General features: G+C 37.1%; 1 protein-coding gene across 3 annotated transcripts in view; it reads right to left on the bottom strand.

Annotated features, from left to right (window-relative positions):
• EEA1 (early endosome antigen 1) overlaps positions 1 to 23,660 on the bottom strand; it is a 67,641-nt gene that overhangs the window by 25,820 nt on the left and 18,161 nt on the right. The window contains exons 3-17 of one of the 3 annotated variants that reach the window (XM_041474236.1): positions 19,951 to 20,078; positions 16,076 to 16,130; positions 15,839 to 15,904; positions 14,963 to 15,002; positions 14,058 to 14,165; positions 13,853 to 13,974; positions 12,223 to 12,378; positions 9,704 to 9,820; positions 7,821 to 8,159; positions 4,188 to 4,337; positions 3,145 to 3,264; positions 2,716 to 2,919; positions 1,845 to 2,045; positions 1,527 to 1,640; positions 176 to 331 (exon numbers count right to left, since the gene is read on the bottom strand). In XM_041474236.1, coding sequence (XP_041330170.1) covers positions 176 to 331; positions 1,527 to 1,640; positions 1,845 to 2,045; positions 2,716 to 2,919; positions 3,145 to 3,264; positions 4,188 to 4,337; positions 7,821 to 8,159; positions 9,704 to 9,820; positions 12,223 to 12,378; positions 13,853 to 13,974; positions 14,058 to 14,165; positions 14,963 to 15,002; positions 15,839 to 15,904; positions 16,076 to 16,130; positions 19,951 to 20,078 — 2,076 coding nt within the window. Of the gene's footprint in view, positions 1 to 175; positions 332 to 1,526; positions 1,641 to 1,844; positions 2,046 to 2,715; positions 2,920 to 3,144; positions 3,265 to 4,187; positions 4,338 to 7,820; positions 8,160 to 9,703; positions 9,821 to 12,222; positions 12,379 to 13,852; positions 13,975 to 14,057; positions 14,166 to 14,962; positions 15,003 to 15,765; positions 15,905 to 16,075; positions 16,131 to 19,950; positions 20,079 to 23,660 lie in introns of those variants that run through there. The other 2 variants (XM_041474238.1, XM_041474237.1) reach the window with 2 other exon arrangements.

Genomic DNA, 23,660 nt, shown 5'->3' with positions numbered 1-23,660 from the left:
CTAGCACAGGAGAACAGGATTAAATGGTGAATCAGGAAACATTAGTGAGAAAGAAAACCCACAATAGTGATATTAATATAATCCTTCCCCCCTAATTTGAGCACAGCTTTTACCACATGCTGCCTAACGGAAGAGATCAGTTTCTGTAGGTCCAGATTCTGTGTTCAATACAAACCTTGAGCTGTGCCTCTAGTTCTTCAGTTTTCTGTTCTAAAGAAAGGCATTTTTCTTTGTACTCTTTAAGATTGGCTTCCAGCTGAGTACAGTATTCCTGCTTGTCATTCAGCTTAGCTGTAACCTGATCCAACTGAGCGCTGACCTTATTTAACTCCTGGGTAAAACAAAAATACAAAGGTTTTTACTTTTTCAGTAACTTCAGAAATTACTGATGTGTTTTAAATGATCTAATATGTTCAAATTAAAAAGGAAAATAATGTTTATTTTTTATTCTGAGGGGTAGGATATTGAAAGGAAAAACACAAACACATGCACAAATTCCCTCTGTTTCACTGAAAAAATTATTTTAAAGCCTCAATATTCTCTCAAACCTTAGAGGCTCTGGGCTAAATGTTAACAAAGGTGTTTGAAGTTGTTAAATGAAGATGAACTGTAGGTAATAAAGGTGCTAGATGCTCAAGTTAGTACAGCAGTAACTAGAAAATTACATAAAAAACCTAGATAAAATTTTTGATGTCTTTGTTTGTCATGAAATCAACCATCAAAGAGGATAGCGTTCTTCAAATACCAGAGATGATTTCAAAACGTTTTGTTCAATACAAAACAAATAAATTCTACAAAAGACATGAACACATTCACCTAGTAACCACTATAACGACAGCTACATCAAAGTTCACTGTTCTCCAACCACGCTGATGTATTTAGTTATTAATTAATTATTTAATGGCTGCAAAAGGTTGTCTCCTGTTTACAGAGATTAATTACATTCCCATGCTACAAAGTGGTGCCATATTAACATCTGCTGGATGTTCCCATGAAGACCACAGCAGCACTGATTTTAACTATGCAAATATTTGATTGCAGACGGTAAAATGCTTCACTAGGATTAAAACACATTAAAAAATATGTAATTTTATCACCAGCCTTTTGATTTTTTTATGTCAGCTGGCCCACAGAGAATTATTTCTGAATACCAGCAGCTGATAGGAAATTTATCTGAGTCAGCAGTAAGAATTAGGAGTTTTTGCTTCTGCTGAGTGCATTCTACAGTCTTTTCTTCATAGCATACAAACAGGAATTGAAAAATACCTCCAGAATACCTAAGGAAAGCCTCGATTCTGAAGAATAACTCTACAGCAAGGAGTGGACTCCCAAATAAATTCCCTGCACTGTGAAATATATCTGCTCTGGAGCAGCAAAAGGAATTGAATGCATACCACATGGTTAAAATATCCTAAATTATCATTTCCCAATGCTTATTCATATGTTCACTGAGTTGGTAAACAGACTATCCTGAGGCTTCTAAGCAGTTTTTAGGTAACACAGAAAATTTATGTGTCAGTTAATACCTGTTGTTTATCTTGCAGTGCATTCTGGGCAGTGTCCAGATGGTTCTGTAGATCAGCTCTCTGAGCAGCTTTTGATGCTTCTGCTGAAAGTAGTAATTCAGTCTTTGCTTTTACCTGAAAGATAAATTGTACTTCACTAAAACATCTGTTTTACCATAGCTCATTCTAATTTTTTGATAGCCATCAGTAAGTTTAATAGTAAAATCAGCAATATTCATGTGTTGGTGCATTTTTCTACAAGGAAATACATACACTTTTTCCCAAATGGGAAATCACAACCAGAATTTTTCATCACCATAAAATACAGAGATCCATTACCTGCACATCAAGTTGTGACACTTTCTCTTTACTTTCATTTAACTGACTGGTTAGTTCAGTGATGTTTGTTTCCAGGGAAAGCACACGATCTTGAGCAGCTCTTAGGTGTGCCTTTTGTTCCTGCACTTGTTCATGCAAATTCTCTTGGGCTTGTTTATGACTTTCTGATTGATTTTTCAGCTTTTCTGTCAGCTGAGTTACCTGCAGTGGAAAAAAAGAAACAACATGAGAAGGCTGGGACAGCATGTCCAAGGAAATAAAAACTTATTTTTAGTGTGTCTTATTATGGCTCTGGAGACTCAATGCTATCACATTTCTTTTCCTGAACTGTTACAGTAAAGCTATATTGTTCACAACATCAGAGTTTAAATAGGTTACCAGCTGAAGGTAGAAGCAAAAGAGAATTGTCAATTTGGCCTTAATGTAACAGAAACAAAATACTAAGGAGACAACAGATGCAGGCTAAACTGAATTCTGGTGTTGAAAGCAGGAATCAAACCTCTTTTTAAAATGAGTGAAACAAATGTATATATTTCATTTATTTACCTATAGTTAAACTATATTTATTGTTGTTTACAAGTATAAACATATACAAATACATATATGAAATTATGTGTATAACTATTTTTAAGTACATATTACAAGCATATGTACAAATGAAATATCTAGGAATTCCTTTCCCTATGCTGATAACATGGAAGTCACCAAAACATAAGTCATGTGAAATTTACAGTAAGATCTTTAAAGCAAGTTTAAAGAAATGGAATAGTACAGAAAAGATTAGTGTCATATCTGATGAGATAGGAAAAAAAAAGGAAACAAGGTTCAAAAATGAGAATACATGAAAAAAACCAGATCTTGAAGTTCTCACCTGTATTTGTAATGCATGGTTTTTCTCTTGTAGCTGGTTAAGAACCGCAGTTTCTCCTTCACCAGCTTGAATTTTTGCATATAAGTCCTCCCTTTCCTTTTCTAGCAGAGAGATGTTGTCCTTACTTTTTTGAAGCAAAGCCTCAAGATTTTGAATTTTTTGGTCCTTATCTCCAATTTGTCGTAGTACTTGCTCCAGATCATTCTAGACAAGAAGATAATAGTGTTTAATTATAAGGACCTTAAAAGTTGGGCCTAATGCATAAAATACTGGATAAATTTATCAAGCATTTTCCATAAATCCTGTTCCAGATTTATAAATTAATTTATTGAAACTAATGTAATTCCTGCAAGTCACTTTTAGAAAGAAGTATTTAGCATAATGAAACCCTGGAACCCACTTTCACATGAGGATACATAACTACATTACCTGGGCTTCTCGTAGTTTTGCTGTTGTGTTTTGCTGAAGCGTCTGCTGCTCCTGGTGCTGCTGCTTTGCCTTTTCTAATTGATGTTGCAATTCTGTGGAATTTGCTGCTTTTTCCTTTAGCTGAAAAAAAACCCCAAAACCAAATACCAAACAAACCAGACTAATACGTGGAAAAAAAGCACCATTCAGTATGCTAATTATACTCAATGTTCACTCTAACTATAAAATATTTTAGTGTAAACATGGATATTTAAAAACTTGTATAAAAACAAAAATCTGTAATGCTAGATCAAAATCTAATCAAAGCATTCATTACAATTAATCGGTGAGATTCTATATCACAAGCGAGAATGATAAAAGAATTATCAGACATGTAATTTAGCTCTCAAATAATCTAAAACATAAGACATTTTTAGTATATTTTTTGCAATAGTTATTAAGATGTAACATGACTGATAATAAAGATACCTGTAAAACAACATTATTATTACTTTTTTTTCAATTTCAGTAGCAACTGTCAGTCATTATTTTAGTAGCAACCTCAGTTTAGCAGTCTCTCCACTTCTATACTACTCAAGGCTTTGCAAATTAGCTACAGAAAAGTTTAAAGCTTTGACAACATACCACTCAAATATTTGGCCAATTCCCCCTACAGCCAGCAGAAAATCAGCAACATATACAAGATATTCATTAAAACAAAAATGAATAATAAAACAAGTGCTTTCTGCCCATCCACCCCACACTATTAACTATCAATTATCAACTATCATGGCTGTGCCATGTTGACTTTTTCTTAATGTAGGGCTTTATCTTAAAAAAATATCTACATACAAAGCTACCCATATGGGTCTATGTACACCTAATTAATTTTTTCATAAGACCCTTAGACAAAGCAGATTTTGATAATTTTACTGTAACTCCTTGACAGTATTAGTCAAAACAAATTCCCATGAAAACAAACTTTATAAACTGCAGTATCACCACAAGTGTGTGTACAGACATATCACCAGAACAAACTATAGAATCTGCATAAAAACCCCTACCTGCTCTTCAGCACGAGAAAGTTTTAACTGTAGGTCAGCCACCTGCTGCTCTTTGTCCATCAGTTTCTCACTGGACAGCTGCCTCTGTTCCTTGAGCCGCCCATGCGCTTCCCCTAACTGGCGCTCTGTTTCTAGGAGTTTACTGTGCAGCTGCAAAAAAGAGTCACCCACTTTTTCTTTCATTTCATTTCATTTCATTTCATTTCATTTCATTTCATTCCTTAGCCAACAGTGATATAGACTCATTTCATGCAATGTTTATGTGAAGTTATCACAACCCAGACCAAAAGAAGTCCATGACCTCTCGAAGTCATGTATGTACCTCATACACCTCAGAAACAAAAATCATGTTAAAAAACAGCATCAACGCACAGTCAAGAAGAGATATTCAAAAAAGTGGGTTGGAAGGACCCAGAAACATCCTCATTTATCTACAATAGCCCTTCAAAACAAGTTACAGAGATTTAACAGAAAGAGGGTGGTCCTTCAAAAGCATAAGGGCTATCATGTAAAATAATGATGCTTTGAGCCATCTTGGCTTATCCAGTTCACCAGCTGACTCCTTTAAATCCAGTGGCTGAAGCACCCTGCCTTTACCTGCTCCACACTGTTCTGCTAGAATATTGAGAGTGTAATTTTTAGCTTGAGCTAGCTACATCAATGGCATTCATTCTCTGCAGAGAAGAGATACATGAACAGTCAGTGTAGGGTACATGGCAACTTTGGTAGCTTAGAGTCCAGTACCTTCCAGCAGCAAAGAGTAAGTAGGTGGATGTGCTCTTCCAGCTGGACACAAACCTGCTTCATGATTTTATCAGTCATCAAAAGCAGTACTGCACCATCTTCAAAGTGCAAGGATGGCCTTTTACAATTCACTGTTCTAAAAAGCTCTTTTCATAAAATCAGCTTACTCTATGTGAAACTGCCACTATAAGTCCTGGGTTGCCTCCTGCCTACTTCTACATGAACACGTTCAAGGACACAGTGACCTGTTAACTCAGTGCAAAACCAGAGAAAGGATCAGACCTTGCAGCACAGCAAGAGCTCCCTATAGGTTGTGGGAAAGCTATGAATGAAGCTTGTTCCCCTATGCATTTATGTCCAAGGCCCTAGAACCATTCACCTTTTAACTCCAGGTCCTCCCTTCAATACCCCTAAACCTTCCTCATGCTTCCTTTAAATCCCTACTAATACCTATGCAAAAGGCAGCCCAATTTTACTGTTCACTGCAAGCAAACACTGTTTGACCAACTGGCTGCCCAGCAGAGCAGAAAAAGGAACAGTGATTGTGATACCATTACACTTTCCACCCAGATGTTAAGGGGGGGTGAAGCCTCACTCCTGCTGTCTGTTTCCCAAAGAATTTAACACTGAAGAACTTAACACTGAAGTCCTTTATGCCATGTGTCAAAATTTAGCTCAAGTTATCAAAAAATACAAAAGTTTAAAGAGTTTGGAGACAGAGAAATAAATGGGAAAATTATTAGGGAAAATAATTAAAGGCTTTGGATACAGGGAAATAAATGGGGAAATTATTAGGGAAATAAAATGTATCCATGACTTACCTTCTTAAAAAAATCAAGCTAAATTATCTGCCCACAACCACAAAAATCATGAGTGAAAAGCTGTTTGGCATGTGGCCAAGATGCTGACTGCTAACGGTGACTGTACAGTTAAGAAAGAGGTAGGAGAAGAGGGAGGACAGGGTGAGGAAAGAGACCATAATCTCTCCTCCAGTAACTAAGAATATTTGCCTTTTCTTGCAGGATCACCAAATTATTTCTTCCTCACTAAAAATACAAACAAGAACTGTAGAAAAAAAATCTATTGAAGAAAGGGTGCAACAAGATAACTATTAATTATTCATGGGTAAGCTGATACTGGGAGAAAATGTTTGGAAAGAGGGAAATCAGTAAACAATATTTTACACTAGTTACTTTTATTACAGGTATGATTAAGTGTTTTTGAAGAACTTTAAGATGACATTTAAGGAAACAGGACCACAAAATCCAGGATTAACCTATGCTACAGAATGCAAAAAAAAATCATGACAAAATATCTAGACATTGAAAGATACAATCAAGTAGATTCATGTTTTCTGAACAGAATTTATTAGCAATTAACATTTCTTCAAAACTGAAGGAGTCCAGACTCTCTTGTCCACACCCTCCTCCTTACTACCGTGCTGGAACCAACACTATAACTGAAGTTTCTTCCATTAAGATCACTACTTCTCCATCACCCAAATTCTAAAATGTACAAACTTAACCAGACATGCACTCATTCAAATGAATTTTGAGAAGATGACAAGGATTCTTAAAAGATGTGATTTGACTAAACACTATACATATACCTCCATAAAGAGAATTCATAGCTAATGGACTACTTGCATAAAAAGCTAATTCCAGTGAAGTACCAAGTGAATAAATATGAGGAATTTACTCTTTTCTTTACAATAGTAAAGGAACTCTTCTTTTCAGGAAGAGAAAGGAAAATATGTTTATGCTTGGCTTTTCTTTTCTTTTATACCAGGTACAAAGGGGTTTTTTCCTGCACTATTCTTTTACTATACAATTCTAAAATACATCCTGAAGTTCAGTGGCTTGTTAGGCTGTCTTCCTTCCCAATGGTATTACCAGAGAATGTGTCATTCCTCCATTTCCTTTCACAGAAATTCATTCAGCAATGTTTTACTCACCATCCTCCTCCTTAATTTTCCCACCCCAAAAATCCTTCTTGAAAATGCCCTCTGAGGCTGAAGACAGATTTCAGCTCAACCTCTTGGCTATGATTCTGTTGCCCAGGCAGTTTCACCAAACGCAGATAACTAACATAACTTATCTCCTCTCACCCTGACAGAAGACTGATGGGAGAAGGAAAGATATTCTGGGGATGTAATACACACATAAATGTGGTTCAACCAAAATACGGTTCTTCCAAGATAAACTATACATAGGGAGCTTGCAACTGGATATGTTTCAGATTTTACAAAGGGTTGAAAACTCAGAAACACTCACTTTAAAATAAATAAGCTTTAGCAAGATTAAAATGAAGTATGTCATACTAACAAATAAATATATAATTTTTTACATCTCATGTCTGGACATGATTACTAATACACAAATATTTCTGCAGTCTAACACATTACTCTCCAAAAAAAAGATCAACTGAATTCAATCAACCTCAGGTTTCAAAATGCTCAATGTTATATGAAACTCCTCTAAGTCATGTGACTCAGCAGAATAATAGGTTCTGGTGGAGGGGAATGTATGCTCTGGGTGCTCTCCCAGCTATCACCAGCATAAAGAGAAGATGTTTGGGGAGAATCACTAAGGAAGCAACATCAAGATTTCACATTACCATGGCTTTTCACATTAGATATTCCCTACTATATTCACTACTCAGACTTAAAGCAAATCAAGCACTGTTCAGTTCTAATGTAAAACCAAGACTCACTTTTCTCAAATTTCCTATAGAGTAGTAAAGTACAAGTGCTGGTTCACTACTCTCTCTCAAATAAGGAAATGTAAATGCACGTCCAGAAGAAATATGCATGTGCAGTTTTTTAAACTTATGAGATGGTTTTAAGGAACCATTCAAGCAGGATGTTCTAGGAGGCTTAAGGAAACTTACCTGACTGAGCTCACTTTGGAGTTGCAGGCCATGCTGCTCTTTTTCCTCCCTCTGCTGCTGGAGCTGTTTACATTCTGCCTTGAGATGCTGGTACTTTGTCTCTACTTCGGACAACTCTTCTTTAAGCTTCTGGCTTGCTTCTGCCTTCTCACCTAGCTCTGTCTGCAATCTCTGTATCGAGGCTTCAGATGCAGACAGCTTTGCCTGAAGCTGTTGGCAGTCCAGGTCCTTCTGGTGAAAACTTGCCTGCACATTCTTCTTACTCACAGATACTTCATTGTGTTTTTCTTCCAGCTGGGTGTAGTCCTGTTCTTTCTTCAGCAGCTTCTCAGTCAGACTCTGTGAAGAGAGTTAGATAGCAATTCAAGTACAATTTTGCTTGCAGCTGTTCAACATATTATTCAAATTTCTTTCTAAGTGTTGATGCTGAATAGTGAAGAACTTGTTCAAAAACATTATTAAAGAAAATATTAACCTGTATCTTGTATTACACATGTTGGTTCTGGAGCCCATACAGCACACAGTTTCAACTGGAAATACTGTTTTTCATATTCTCACATAAATTCACTTCCTCATACTGAGAACACCACACAAACTCTATTTCCATATCCTGAAAACGAATTTGTTTTCCCTGAATGTTCCAATCAACTAAATAACAACTGCAATTGCTTGGGAAAAAGTTGAAAGGTTTTTCATGCTAGCTGTCTTCTGGGCTACAGGCCCTTACTGGCCTCTGCAAGACAAGCCAAGCCCCATAATTACTGTGCTTTAAAAATGACAAAGATGGAGTTCCAGCTGATCTCAGAAAACTGATGCTATAAACTTGTACCTCTGTTCTTCTCAGTATAGCTCCTGAAAATAGAAGAAACAGCTTTCTTGTTTGAACTTGTACATGAGCTTGAAAACCTTTGCATCAATGCACAGAAGTATCTTCCCACATTGCAACTGGATTATAAGTCAATGTTCATATCAAATGTATTATATTCTATATATTCTACATATAATGTATTCTGTCGTGAATTAATGGCTCCTCCCTGACAGATTTTTCAACGATGACACACTGTTCAAAGTGGAAGCAACTTCTCTTATTGGAAGACAGTCTTACCTTTTCCATTTCTAGGTCTAATTCCTCCAGGGTCAAAATTCCTTAGTTAGCATATAAGTCTTATGGATACCACCTTATAAAAAGCTGCATAAAGAGATGGCTGTAAACTGCTTTAAGTCACTAAAACTGCAAGAGGAAATGTAGCTCACTGACACTTCACATATCCAGTGTTACATACAACATAAAGCAGTACACATCTTTGTCCTTGTTTCCTGTCCCCCTTTATTTCCATTTTTACCCCCACAATACATGACTAAACACAAATACAAAATGCAGCAAGCTCAAAGAGCTCTGGTAACAGCTCTCAAAGAATGTAAGTTGAGAAGTTTCTGGAATTAATTTCCATTTTCTACCATTCGTAATGCCAGTAAATGGCCTGAAAAATATGACAAAAGTATAATCTAAAAGCTAAGAAACTGGAAAACCAACAAAGAGAACTCAGAATATCTTTGAAATTATGATTTTTAGGCAAATGTATTATTTCCAGGGGTACTACTTTTAATGTGTGAGATGGCAATTCTGCTTAATGATAGGTAAGCATAAACTACATCTATTAAAAATTTGCAATCATAGCAACCGAAAGAATTTCAGTTGCAGGCTATGATGATTATTAATATGGTGTTTGCTTGTGCATTATACCAGTCCAATTGTTAAACAAAATGGCAAAGGAATTCTCAACTTCTGCAAGAAGTTAGTCTTCAGTGCTCCCAAAGGCATTGTGTGACGTGTTTCCATTTTAATGTGAACTGACAAGCATAGGAAATAACAGCATTCTCACCTGATTCTTCTGTTCTAGCTCTTGGACTGAACTTTGAAGTTTTTGCAGCTCCTGAACATACACAGCTACCTCCTGAGGTCCTTTGGCAAGTTCAGCTCTTAACTGCTTAATGGTAGCCTGGAAAGACAAACACAAAAATCCACATTTAAAACAAAGCTTTCCATGCATAATCCAACAAAAGGAAGAAGGCTGGTAGCAAAATAAAAATACATTTTCTTTATAAATAAAAAGCCTAGGGAAAAAATCACCTGTAAACTAAGCTCAGAACACCATCATAAGTAACACTGAGCATAATTTCCCAGCTGAGTTTCATTTATGTTCTATTCTGGAAGACAAAAATCTGACTCAATCCAGTAGCAAATGCCAAGTGGAACCCAAAGCAGATGAAAATCATAACAGATTATCCATTGATAATTATCACAGTTCTAGCCAAAGGTGAAACCTATCCAAGTCATTGCAGTTACAACGCCAAAACCTTGGCTGCCCTAGGAAGAGAATTGTGCTGGAAAAGGCTCTAGAAGCAAGTCTGGCATTTGATGCAAACTTGGTGTGTGACTTTTGGACACATCAACCCTGCAGGTAAGCATAATCAGAGGAACAACACTACCCATTAAACAGGATCAGTACAGAACAGAATATATCAATGACTGCCCAGTATTTGAATACAGTAATGGAAGAAAACAAGAAGAGCACTTGAGGGCATGGCTGCCCTAAAACATGTTGTGTATTAATGCACTCATTTCAAATACAGTATATAGTAGTGACCTTTCAAAAAGAAGTTTTCTTTCCTATCGTTCTCATAAGCAGAGATTTCAGCACAAATGCATAAATACTGAATTCAAAAGTGAACTAAAGCAGAACAGAAATAATAGACAATGACCATCCAATTTACACCCTTCCTACAGAAAAAGGAACACCAAAGAGAACATAAGGACACAGTATTTGACTGCTTATAGTTCACTGGCTTTCTGTAACGCTGTGCTTCACAACGCTGTCTCATAGCAGAGCTGTTAGCTAAAACACATCCTAGGATCAGTCTTTTTTGGCCAAAGATTCCAAGATGTTATCAGAAAACAGTATGGTTATTTCATACTGGTAGAATATAATGCAGAAAATCTGCAGGTAGCTTACAAAGGACACCTTTGCAGCCTTTCCAACTAGACTCAAAATTTAAATGCATAAAGATCCATTTCTTGTTCACAATTCAGTAAGACTATCCCGCACTTCTTTCTTAACAGGGAAACACATCCGGGGTAAATATTCAGTCCTGGTATTTTATTGCTGATGTGTCTGTATGAATAATGAACAACTAAAAAAACAGGAATGCATCTGTTTAATAACATCTTGAAATTGTCTTGATATGACAGTAATTTGCTATGAAAATTAAATGCTTTTGAAAAAAAATTACCTCAAATTTAAGTATCTCTATTAGAAAGCAGAAGGATAAAATGGATGGATGAAAGATGGAAAGAAGCAGTAGCAAAAGCTGTAGTAGGCACGCTTCCTCAAATTCGTTTTATAAATACTCCAGTGTTTCTAATGCCTTTGCTTAGTAGGAGGGGGAAAAAAAACCCAAACACAAAAAACCCCTAGTCCTGGCTTTATTAAATTTACCCTCAATTTAGGCTACTAATTTTGTTTACTTCTTTGGGCACTCAAGTCAACAATCAAGCCTAGCAGCTTCATTTATTGAAGATTTATAAGATACTGAAACAAATCCTAATAAGCAGAGATTCATAGCAATGTTTAGTTCCAAAGCAGTGCAGCTGTGTTCATAACACATTCACTATGCAGGAGCAACTACAGTGAAAAACTAAAGATGAAAGAGACCGCTCAGTATGAATATTCATGTAAAGATGTAGATGCCAGTTTCAGACAGAGCTCTGAAAAAATGTGTCACAGATTTAGGTGACAATTGTAGACTGTACTATTCTTCACATCCCTCTCCTGCAGTATTTGAAGACGCTCATATAGCATTAATACGATTTTTGTTATTTTCACCCATACTGAGCATTTACCTTATTTTAAAGATATGCACTTTGAAAACCAATATTAATATGCATATCCTCAACCAGCCTGTAAAACCAGCCAAGGATGGCGTAAAAACCACTTTAAACTTTCAGTCCTTGATGTGGTCTTAAAGAAAAAAGCTGAGATGAAACATAGCCATACATTTATGTCAAGCACTGCAGCCAATGTGTCCATGAAGGACTTCCAGTTCTTATTTTCTTATGAGTAACACTTAGCAAAATTGTGTTTTAGCCAGGAGCTGTTTTAGACAGTTTGAGGAGTAAAGATCCAAATCTGAGATGCTGCATTCCTTTTTTTCTGTTTGTATGGAAGTGGAAGTCATAACTGATAGAAAAGCAGAATACCCAAAACTTTTGAAGAAGTGAGAAGATTCAATTAAATGCTCTTTCATTGTGATTAATTACAATTTTCCATTTTCATATGATAATCATGGCAAAGCTAGAACACACATCTTTATGTATGATTATTATTAGGCATGATTATTATACCTCAGAGTTGGCCTGCTCTGCCTGCAAGTGCTTGCACTCATCTTTCAGCTTTTCAGATTCTCTTTCACGTTCCAGGGTCATTTTATCCATCAGTGTTTGAACTTGGACCAGCTCCCTTTTCAGGACAGCCACATCTTCCACACCAGGCCTTTGTAGCTGAAAAGTTGTAAGCAGTGAGCAACATCACAATGGCAGACATGCTTCCAGAGTCAATGTCATTTCTAAAAATCTATCAAATCATCCATTTATAGACAAGGTAACATATACAGTATTACAGCTAGGCTTAATTTAAAAAAAAAAAAAAAAAAAAAGAGATAAAAAGCCTCCCCCAAAAAACCCCAAAACCACAGAGAAGTGCTTGCAATTCCCAAAGAAAATGTGTTATAATTTTCCCAAAGAAGTGTTTCCCAAAGTGCTTATAATTCCCAAGGATTTAAAGGCTAGTTTTTAGGTTTTGTCTGCTAAATTTTGAACTTGCTGATTGATTTCAACCAAATCTGACAAAACGAAAATTGTCTCAAAGATTTAATTTTTGTGACTTTTACATAGGTAGATGGCTAGATACAGGATACTGTGCCTGTCTTCAAGATTTATTTCAGAAAATCACCACAGACAAAACAAAAGGGCAGCTGAAGGCAGCGTCTTGAAGATACTATCAGATATGGCTCATACCAAACCCACAAGTAAAATCTGTTGGTAATTGCACCATGACATTCCTCAGCATGAAACAGTATGGAGGGAAAGGAGAGGGGTGGCAACTAGGAGCAATAAAGAAAGCAGAGAAAAGGAGCGTTGCCATCTTTAGAAAAGGAACAGAATAAATGATAAGGAAAAGGCAAAACAAGAAGCAACTGAACAGGGAGGAATGGATAGATCCAGCATTTGGGCAAGGCCAATAGGCCCTTGAGGGCAATCAGCTACAGGGAAGAAGGGGGATAAACAAGTCCTACTTTCCTCCAGAGTCTAAGCTGAGTGTGAGAAACTAGGAAATTCCTTGCATTACTGCTTTAGAAGTGGCCCAACTTGCTGAGTCACTGGGATTGCTCCCTGGAGCCATGGCTGAATATAAAAGTCATCAGGAGCCCAAATCCTGGAATACACACACATCGGTATTATCAGCCAAGTGCAAGAGGGACAAGATTAACATAGGCATGATGATGACAGCTGCCAGATTTTCAGCCACCATGTCACAAAACAGCTCTCTGAGCACTTCTTAAAAATCCATCTGCCCAAGGACAGTCAGAGCATAACACCTCATGGAAAAAGGGTGACCTAAAGATAGCTGTGGAAGTCAGCAATGGCATGCTCCAAGTTCAGGTCTGTGCAGCACATCTAATGTGTAACACACTGCAGAATTGCTGAAGGGCAGAGCATCAAATGAGAAGACTATAACATAATGCAGGGTGAATTTTAATATATGTCAGAAACAACTTATAATTTCTCACTGGAAAAACACTGAAAATGCAGATCAAAAACAATGGTACTCTGATTTTTTTCACCCCACAAGCATACATCTTCAAGTTCAACTTCAATGTAAAGAGTTTCACTGCTTTAAAACTGTGTTTGCAAGCATTTAAATAAACCCCTCCCTTGACTTGAAAACAACAAAACATTAATGTGATGTGAATACCAGCTCTGTCTTTAAGTCTTCTACTGTACTTCTTTCTTTCTGCAGTTCTTGTCTCAGGTTCGTCACTTTCTGTTCTGCACCTTCCCGAAGGCTGATTTCTTCATCATACTTTGATTTAAGATCTAATAAGAAAGAAGTTGAATAAATGATCCCTTTCACAAATTGCACAAATAAAGAGAATCAGATCTCATGCTAATAGACTTACCCACAATTTCAGTGGCCAGTTGTGCTGCTTTTTGCTCAAATAAGTCTTTCATTTGCTTAATGTTAAAATTTTCTACTTGGATCTCTTCTAGTTGCCGTTCTAATGATTCTATTTCCATAAAAAAAACAAGCATTATTTTCTAGAAGAATTAGGACAATACAGTTCCTCATACAGCTCTTCATAACTAACCATGAGAGGTGAATATGTAATCCAAAATCCCTTAACAGCCAATCATCTTAGCAAAGTGAAACACTTTACTGAAGCTAAATATCTGCAAGCATGATTGAGTACTCTGCAGGATTAAGTACATATTGATTTTCATTGCTCACAAATAGCCCTGCAGAGCACTGAAACATGATGTTGAAGTCCAAGCCCTGAACTGTAATTAAAAGCTTTAATCAATATCAGTCAGATAGTTTATGTACAAATAGGGAAAATTTTATTTCATGAGAGCCTCATGGAGAAAAACTGAGCAAAAATTATGGGTCTTCAAAACAATAAAAAATTCACTGTTTTCTTTGCTAGTGATGAGCAGAGAAAAACACAACATAAAACCGTCACTGAAAAATGCTATAGTTTATATAGGATTGTGCTATAGTACATATCTGACTGCTTGAATATATGAAATTATTAAAGAAATGTTCAAGATGCCTCATAAGAACTGCTTTCAGATTCAGAACTCCGGTTTTGCTTCTAAAAATTTCAAACCCTGAGCCCCTGGAACATTTCCCCAGACTATTGCTTAACATAAATAGCTCTTAATAGATATCACAATTAACTTTTTTTGCCAGTAAAATTCCAGCTTTCTAGTTCTTTAATTTACCAGAAGTGCTAATTTACCTAAAAGCTAAACCAAACTAAATTCCAAAGCAGTGCAGAAATTAATATAATAAAATGTTAGCCACCTGTAGATGTAGCTGTTGTCAATCCATCAGATTTAGATTCCTTAAGAAAACAGAATAAATGCACCATTAGACAGTAGGAATAAAAACTACTACTTCCAAAGTTCATCCATTTTTTGGAAAACACAGGGAAACAAAGACTTCTGTGCTCAAATACTGCACAGCAGTATAAAAATACCTGAATTCAAACAGCTGCATTTGGAAGACTGGAAAAGGCCAAGATGACTTTTCATTTCATATATCACTACACTATTAAGGTTTCCTCTCATAAGGCTCCATTAAGAATAACCTCCCCCTCCCTTTCCTCAATATAGAAATCTGTCCTACAAACAGAGGTTACAGACATCAAGAAGTACATCCTGAGAGGGAGCTTTGACAGAAAGCAGTTTCTGAGGTTTGTAACTAACCCGCATCTAAGCAGCTCATAGTAATAAAAAAGCAAGAGTTTCCTTTAGGGCACAACACACCACAATTTGCCTTGCACTATTTTTTGAGCTCAGCTGGATACCTATGAAATACCACTGCTGTTTTCCAAAAGTTCTTACAAGAAAGACTCCATAGCCTTTTCTCATAAAAGATGAAACACCAAATTCAAGTTACTTTCTTTAATAAACTGAGTTCTGAATAAGCTCAACAGAAGGAAAAGTCTGGACTGAACTTGTAGTGAGTAGTATGGAAGAATCGTTATCTATTCTTTGTTCTTTACATTTATATATATACAGTTACACTGTGTAGAGATAACTAGCTTTGCTTGCAAGAACATGTCAATATTTAGATTACAGAACTAACTAAATCAGGCCACGTGCCTTACAAAAAAGGTTTTAATCTTCAATGTCAATGCTGACGATAAACCTGCTTCAAGTATTTTAAAGCAATTACTTGCTGCCGCTGCCCCTGCAATTTCTCTAGTTCTTTCTTCAGCTCTTCTGAATACCATCTCTCCTCCTGAGGGGGAAAATTATAACAAAAATAAAAAAAAAAATAAAAAAAAAAATAATAAAAAAAAGAAAAAATAAAAAATAAAGAAGAAGATGGGAAGAGAGACTATAAATTTGGTTGCTTAAGACACTTCAATTTGAAACAAAGAACCAAGTGCAAGTAAAATACATTTCCAACCTTCAGCGAAGCTTGCAAGTCTTGGACTTCTTGTCGGAGCAGTGATACTTCATCTCTGAATAAATATATCCACAGAGTGGAGAAAATGAATACACAGTGGTTATATTTTGTCAATTACATACAAGTTGTAATGTGTGTTAAGTAATTGAACTGATAGCCACGTACTATGTAAATATAACTTACATAATTATAAGTATTTCTTTTTAGGGTTTTTTTAAACTTTGAAGAAACAAGATTAATATCACTCTGTACATCTCCTGAAAAATGCTAAACATATTAAATGGATAAGTAAAGAAATAGATAAGAAAAAAAGTCTCCCGAAAACGGAATGTAAATCTAAATCAACGCATCAGCTCAACCACATGAGTTCAGAATGACAAAGCTATGCATTGGAACATTTAACTGGTTTGCATGCCTCTGTACCAAAAGGACAGGTTTCATCTTCTTCACTTCCCATATCATGTAAAGGAACACTGCTAAGCAACAGCATGCTATCTTACTCCTGAAATACGCAGTTTCATAATTTTTCATCCACACAGAAATTTGGTATGCCCCACAGACATATTCACTTAATGGTCTGAATATTTAAAGCCTTAGAATTTTAAATTCTCAAATTTCATGCTCAAGCCTCCAGCCAGGCAAGAACACACAATCTAAGGCTATAACTGTTAGTATTGATTCACACAGCACCCTTCAAAATCACAGGTCTCCTTACAGGGTTGCACAACTATACACACAAGGATAATGTTGCATTACTGAGATATAGCCACTCCAAATCAAGACTACAAGGGTCATTAAAATAATGCAAAAATACTCTTTCTTATTGTTTGTACAGTGGCAACGCTAAGGGTTACACAGAATATATACGTGAGGGTACCAGTGCCAACAAATCCTCTCAGTTTTACACCATACAATTTTATTGCTGCTACTGTGCATTATCCCCTCCTCCAAAAATGTTCTTTCAAATTATCTCCTACTTAGGAGTAAAGAAACCACCAAAGCAAGTTATTCCTTAGCTAAACTGGTAAGGAAAAAATTCAATCTACATTAGCATATTAACATCAGGTCAGGGTCATCAAGTAGCAAGTGAAACATGCATTTGAACCAGTGGAGCAAGAATTCCAAGGTGGACCAATTTTAATGACAAAACAAACATGGGATATTGGGAGATTTACTTTTTTCAGAGGAAAATTTTGTTATGTACACATTATTCTGCCTGTGTGATACATTTACTGGAGGTTTGCAAATACAACTTTACTGAGGCAGGTGTAGCTGCATTCCAAAACCTGCACATTGGTTGTGGGTGGAACAGAGGGAGCTACTTTCTCATCAGTACAAGTAAATGAGCTAAGACTCAGTTCTCAGATTATAAATAAAAAAGCAGGTGGAATGGCCAGCTGTATTGAAGTTGGACTCAACATACACCAGACCTGCAATACCAAAGCATTTAATATGCTCTGGTCTTCATAATACATTGAAGGGTTTGAGTTGTAAAAAGCTAGCTTATAGTAGAGATAAGGTGGAGGGGAGGAAAAAGGAATGAGTTTGCAACGTAAGGAGCCTTCTACAGCAGTTGCCTTAATATCCCAAACAAAATTTTGCTCAACTATTTTAAAATGAAACCTGAATTTAGTTTAACCAGTGGAAAATGTATGGCAGGAGGGGGGGAGTTGAGGGGATTTAGTGTAAGGGATCACTACAGGCACTGTAGTTTGCTTTTCTTCCCATCATCCAAATCCTCACCAAATCTCCTTTTCTGCCAGTGCTGTGACAATCCCTTCCTCCTCTAAGCACATCTGAGCCTACCAACTAGAAAATCCTTAGTGCCTTTTCATTATGGTCCACTCAGTTTCCCACTTGTAAAGCCAGTGCCTCCACCCTAGTACTGAGCACTGATGGCCTTGCTGAATCACACTGGGGGGGAGATACATGATTTACTCTTGAAACTTATTCATCATAGTTTACTGGGGAGTGGGAGGAAGAGGAAACTGTGTAATTTCCAGTAGTTAACTTTTCCTATTGACTACATATGGAATTTCACCTCCCAATCTTGGTCCTAAGAATTGCATATAAGCTTCATACATGGAGAGCAAGTGGAGTGGCTCCCTGCAGCAGGCTACAATATTTCTTTAATACGGAATTCCAAGGTTTGGAAGAACATATTTATGTTTAATGAGATTTTCTCAAACATGCAAATGAGTAGCATTAAAGAACACCACACTAATAGTAAAATATAGCTCATGTGTTACACAATGGCTCTCACCAGACTCCCTTTATTCCATCTAAATTCCTTGACCTTATCCACTTTTTCAATTATGTAAAAGAAAACAAAACTATTTGTCCTTAAACTGTCAGGAGCCAGGGAAAAATAACTAAATTTCACCAGTCAACATCTGGCTGACTTTGGAAATTTGCAGGCATAAAAACAAGTATTTCATGAACTATATAAACAATATAGTTATGACCAATAATTTCCCCATGTGAATGCTATTATCCTACAAAAGTATCACTTCAAATCCAAGTTGAATTACTCCAAAAATACTTAAATCAGGCATAAAAAGAATATTCATTATTGAATAAATGTGCACATCAGAAGCCAAATATGACTTCATTAATACCCTATCAATTTATCCTGTATAAAGCCCCAATTTTGATTTCTTTTGATGCAGCAGCTGAGAGAGAAGGCAGCTAGCCACAAGGAAGGAGTCATCCAAAACCTCTGCTAATGTCAGCTCCTACTGGCTTGCCAGCTTTGCTCAGATCAGATACAGATCTGCATTTGGGCAACAACTGAAATGTTATCTTTCGCACTCTTTCCTCACCAAAGACTCACCCTCTCTTGAGCTAGTTACGTAAATACATTTATTTCTTTCAATGCAATTATTTGTCTTTTTGGGCCATATTTCTGCTTGTGCCAACACATTTGAACTCTTTACTTCCCAGAATCAGCAGAAGCCACAGGGTGAGGTGATGTGCTGTGTACCTCCATGCTGCTCTCTCTGAATCTCCTGTGTACAAACCAGGGGAGTGTGGGGGAATGTGACAAAACAGCAGCATGGACTGCTACTTCCAGCAGCACAAAACAAGCACTGAACAGAAAAAGAATTAGCAGGAAGCAAGAGGAAACCTATATAAATTTTACCCCCAAGAAAAACCTTCCCAAAGCAATCAGACTACTCAGTTAAGTATTTCTAGAGAAGTTTCACATTATCGATTCCTGCTGCATACCACTGGTCTCAAAAATGAAACAACCTGATATTCCTCCTAGGGATGTATTTAAAAATACAGTTTTGACCAAAAAAAAAAAAAAAATTAAATAAACTGGTTAAGATTTCTGAAGATCAGCCTGGATTTTTTGAAACACAGAAGGATAATTACTGGCACACATAGAAACTTCTCAGATTTGCAAATAACTAGGTAATAAGGGAAGCCATTTAGGCAAATACTGATATTGATATTGTAATTACCCAGGAAGTACCCTAATTAACTAGGGACAAAATTGGGTTTCTTCTCTATCTTTAGGGTTGTCCTCTCCACTCTCCAATGATGACATTTCAGCTCTATGTCAGAAATTAGGAGAAACCCATATTTTTCCTGCCACACTTGCAAAAATCCTTCTGGTCTGTAATGCTGCACTGTCTGCTGAATCAGAAACAGGTGCCTTAATATCATAAACACATGTATTTGCTTTTCACTTACTGTCAGATCAGTATCAGACAACGTAAGTTACAAGCTGCCTTTTAATTCTAGTTGGAAATGGGACATGAACATTTAAATACTTGACTGCCTAAGTTCAAATTAATAAAACCTTCAGTGTAACTAGAAGCAGCTCAACACCAGCAGAAAAGCACATGCACAAACGAGTTCTGCTTCACCTTTCCGGTGACAGATGACCTTCCCCTCCGTGAGTTGAATCAATGCCAGAATTATGAACTGCTTCATAGTGCTTGAACAGCTCCTCCGCTGATCCATGAGACTTCATACAGAGAGGACAAATAAAGCCCTATTACAAAAAGGAAAAGCAAACAAAGGAAAATATGAAATACATTTCTTTTCCATCTTATTTTTATACAGAACTGTAAATTTTGTTTGCACACTTAAGAAGTAGTCAATGCAATTTCGACGATTCATACTAATTCTTTCATGCTCCAATAAGAGTTTTTGCAATTAAAATGTTAGAAAATGCCTGCAAAAGGCACATTCCATTATTCAGTGAGTTTTTTACCCAACAGTATTACATACTAGCAACAACATTTTATTTAGCAAAACAAAAAGGACTGTTCTGCAATTCCTTCTCCCGCCCCAACAAAATAATTTTCCATACAACTTCTCATAAAATCACATTCTTATTCCAAATAGAAGGTAGCACCTAGACTTTGGTCTTTAAAAAGGAGATATACAGACCCACTCTAAAGCACAGTTATTCATAAACCGATTATCTCCATATTGAAGCTACTGATTTTAATATGGGCCTGACAACTAAGAACCACTTTTTACCTTTCATATAATTAATTGGTAAATGCCATTCAGATAAATATCACATCAAGAAAATCAGATCTCTACAGCCTTAAGAATCAGAAATCATCCATTTTCTTTCCAGCATACATACTACAAGCTTACCAGAGTGGAAATTTGGCAGATCAATGCCCTCATTCTACCCATTAACCCGCAAATGAAAACAGTGTTATGTTCCTCTTTATGTATCTCTAAACATTCATGCTTAGAGATTCAAGCTGCCACTTACCAGAAGTATCATCCACCTAATTTCTCACAGTTTATTACAGCTGGTGTTGACTGCGGGACTACACACTGGCTCCTCACTCATGTGGTTATCATGCCAACTCTGAGCCCAATTCCCATCCACACTCTAGCCCATAACAGTAGTGACACTGAGACTTTCCCAGAGCAAGAGCTAAAAATCTCATCTCACATTTAAGACTCCCCATAATTCCAAGCAGTGCAAAAGGGACCTCATGTAACTTTTTTAAGGCCCTCTGTCCCTTTAATTCATCTCAAATATGTATTTTTACATTTATATGTTATCCTTAAGTTTCTTACACCACTACAAACTGTAGTGTACTCAAACATTAAATCAAGGCTCTCCAGTATCCAAGATGAGAGCACTCCTCTAAATGGGATTATCACACTTCACCTAGCACAGGCTCACATATGAGTTATGGAGGACACATGAAGACTTTTGGGACTTTTCTGCTCTTAACTTTGCATCTGGATGCTAAATGATTTAAATATTAGGACGAAGTGAACATAATGAATGTGTATGTTGATAACCACAAATAGCATTAATTTATTAATTTGGCATTCATAGTGTTTTGTTTCACAAGTCACTAAGAATTCAACAATATTTACATGGTTTTTACCCAGGAAAACTACCATGTTCAGCTACTCAAATGCAACCAAAGCTCTAAACAGAGCCTTCATAACTTCTATTATTCATTTAGTGTTTCAGAAGTTAATTACTAAATACAGTTGCTTGTCAAGTCCGCCACATATCATATGGAAAACTAGTTTTGTCACAACTAGACCAAACAAAACAGAGTACTCTTTCCTACTCAGGAATCCAACCTTAACAACCATTTGTTTATTTGCAGAGTTGAGCAGCACAGTTTCACTCCAGATTAAACCAAGTTAACTAATATATAAGTATACTTACAGAAAATTTGTTCAGCTACTATGTTCCCAGTAATGTTTATCTGATACAATTAGCGTAGGATGCCAGTGAGAGTCACTCTGAGTGCAAGAACCAGAAGGAGTTGCCAGGCACACAGCAAATGGCAATGAACCATAGAGGATCACAAAATATAGGATTAGGTTCTATACAGAAAGAAGTCAATTTCATACAATGACAGTGCAACAGCATCCTTTCAGGATGAAACTCTACTAAGCAGTTCAATGTTGAGTTTAGTTTCTCAGTGCTGTGTTTAGTTTTCCAGTGATGGGAAGGTCTGCTGTTCATAGAGAAAAGCTGTTCATAGAGAAAAGCATGTGTTCCTCATAGTTCCAGTAAGTGCATCTAGAAAGAATAAGTGCAGAAAATTGCTCAGGCCTCTCCTTTCTTTTACCTTTTATCTCTTTTCATTTAAACAGCAAAATCTGGTTTTTTGCTTGGGTTTGATTTTTTGGGGTGGGGGGGGCTTGGTGGTTTTTTGGGGTTTTTTTGTGGTTTTATTGTGCTTGGTGTTTATTCTATGCAAATAGGAGCCCTAGAGAAGAGGAAAGAATAGATCACATGCGCAATTAGAGCAGGGGGACAGCAATCGTTCATCTAAATTATTGGGCAAAGCCAGCCAAGATTTCCCGGGCAGGCAGGGAGGCAGATTTGAAGGCAAGGTCCACAAGGACAAGTGGCCAGAGGCAGAGCAGAGCTGCTGAGCAAAGGGAATGTGCTGCAGTTGTGAGCCTGCAGGGGGGATGGGAGCTCTGGGGAGGCAGGCATACTGCCACTGGCAGATGGGAAACATGGACAAAACCTCCTCCTCTTCCTCTCATACAAGCAGAGATAAGGCAAGCATCACCCACCAGTCTCAGGCTCTCCACCAGCACTGTCATGATTGTGGCTGGCCTCAGTTTTGGGGACCTGGCACTGCTGGAGTCAGCTCTCACATGCACCCTTACTCTAATGCAGCTTTTGCTGAAGGTCTGACATACAGGCTCTAACAGAGTGAGCCATCACCCTTCAGCAACAAGGTGTCCTTGCCATGAGAAATGTCATCGTTCCTGTACAGAGGTGGGCAGGAACACCAGCCCCTACAGACACAGGCAACTTGCACTCATACATCAGAGCCTCATACTGCACGAACCCAGGAACCAGCTGCACCTCACACACTGATCATATCCAATGTCAACTCTGATGTCAGCAGCACTAATTCAGTTGCCTTTACAGCAGGAAAATCAGAATCATCAGGATCCTTCTGGCAGCAGGCAGTAACAGGTAGAAGTGTGTAAGTTTCCTGGATCTGTAACTATCAGCCTCAGTGACAACCTTGTTTGGGAAACTGGGTTGGTGGATCACTAATTTTCTCTTTAAAAAATTTAAAATTAAATACAGCCAAATAAAAAATATCTCTCAGTATCATCTTGAGATGAACTTTGTAATTATGTTCAAAAGTGTATTTTACTATTCTAAAGACAAACATGTAAGAAGAAGGGAAGAAACCTGATGGTCTGAGATGCTTAAATTTAGTGAACATTTCTGTCGGTTTGCAGGAATTTATATCCTACATCAGGACCAAACCTGTCTTGGATAAAAAGGAGATAGCATAGCTACAACCAAGAGGTGTCATCAGAGCCTGGGGGAGGAGCTGAGGCATCCTTCCCAGTAAGCCTGCACCTGGATGGATACCTTAACTAACAGACTCCTTTACAGAAGAAGCAAGTGTGAGAGTATCTTGAATTTTGGTCGGTTTCCTTTTAACATGTACTTAGGGATTACTTTGCATAAAGCACAGCCACAGAGAAGCAAAAGGTATTTCACATTCTTCATTTAATAAAAGCAGAGACATCACTTACAGCCCCTTTAATGCTGCACCATAACTCATGATTCCCTAGCTGATGTTTCTAGTTGAGT

The sequence above is a fragment of the Pyrgilauda ruficollis genome, unplaced genomic scaffold (assembly GCF_017590135.1).
Source record: "Pyrgilauda ruficollis isolate IOZ18807 unplaced genomic scaffold, ASM1759013v1 scaffold32, whole genome shotgun sequence".
In the NCBI taxonomy this organism is placed as follows: Eukaryota; Metazoa; Chordata; class Aves; order Passeriformes; family Passeridae; genus Pyrgilauda; species Pyrgilauda ruficollis.
Note: the sequence above shows the minus strand (reverse complement) of the source record. Positions and strands in the feature narration are given on the sequence as shown.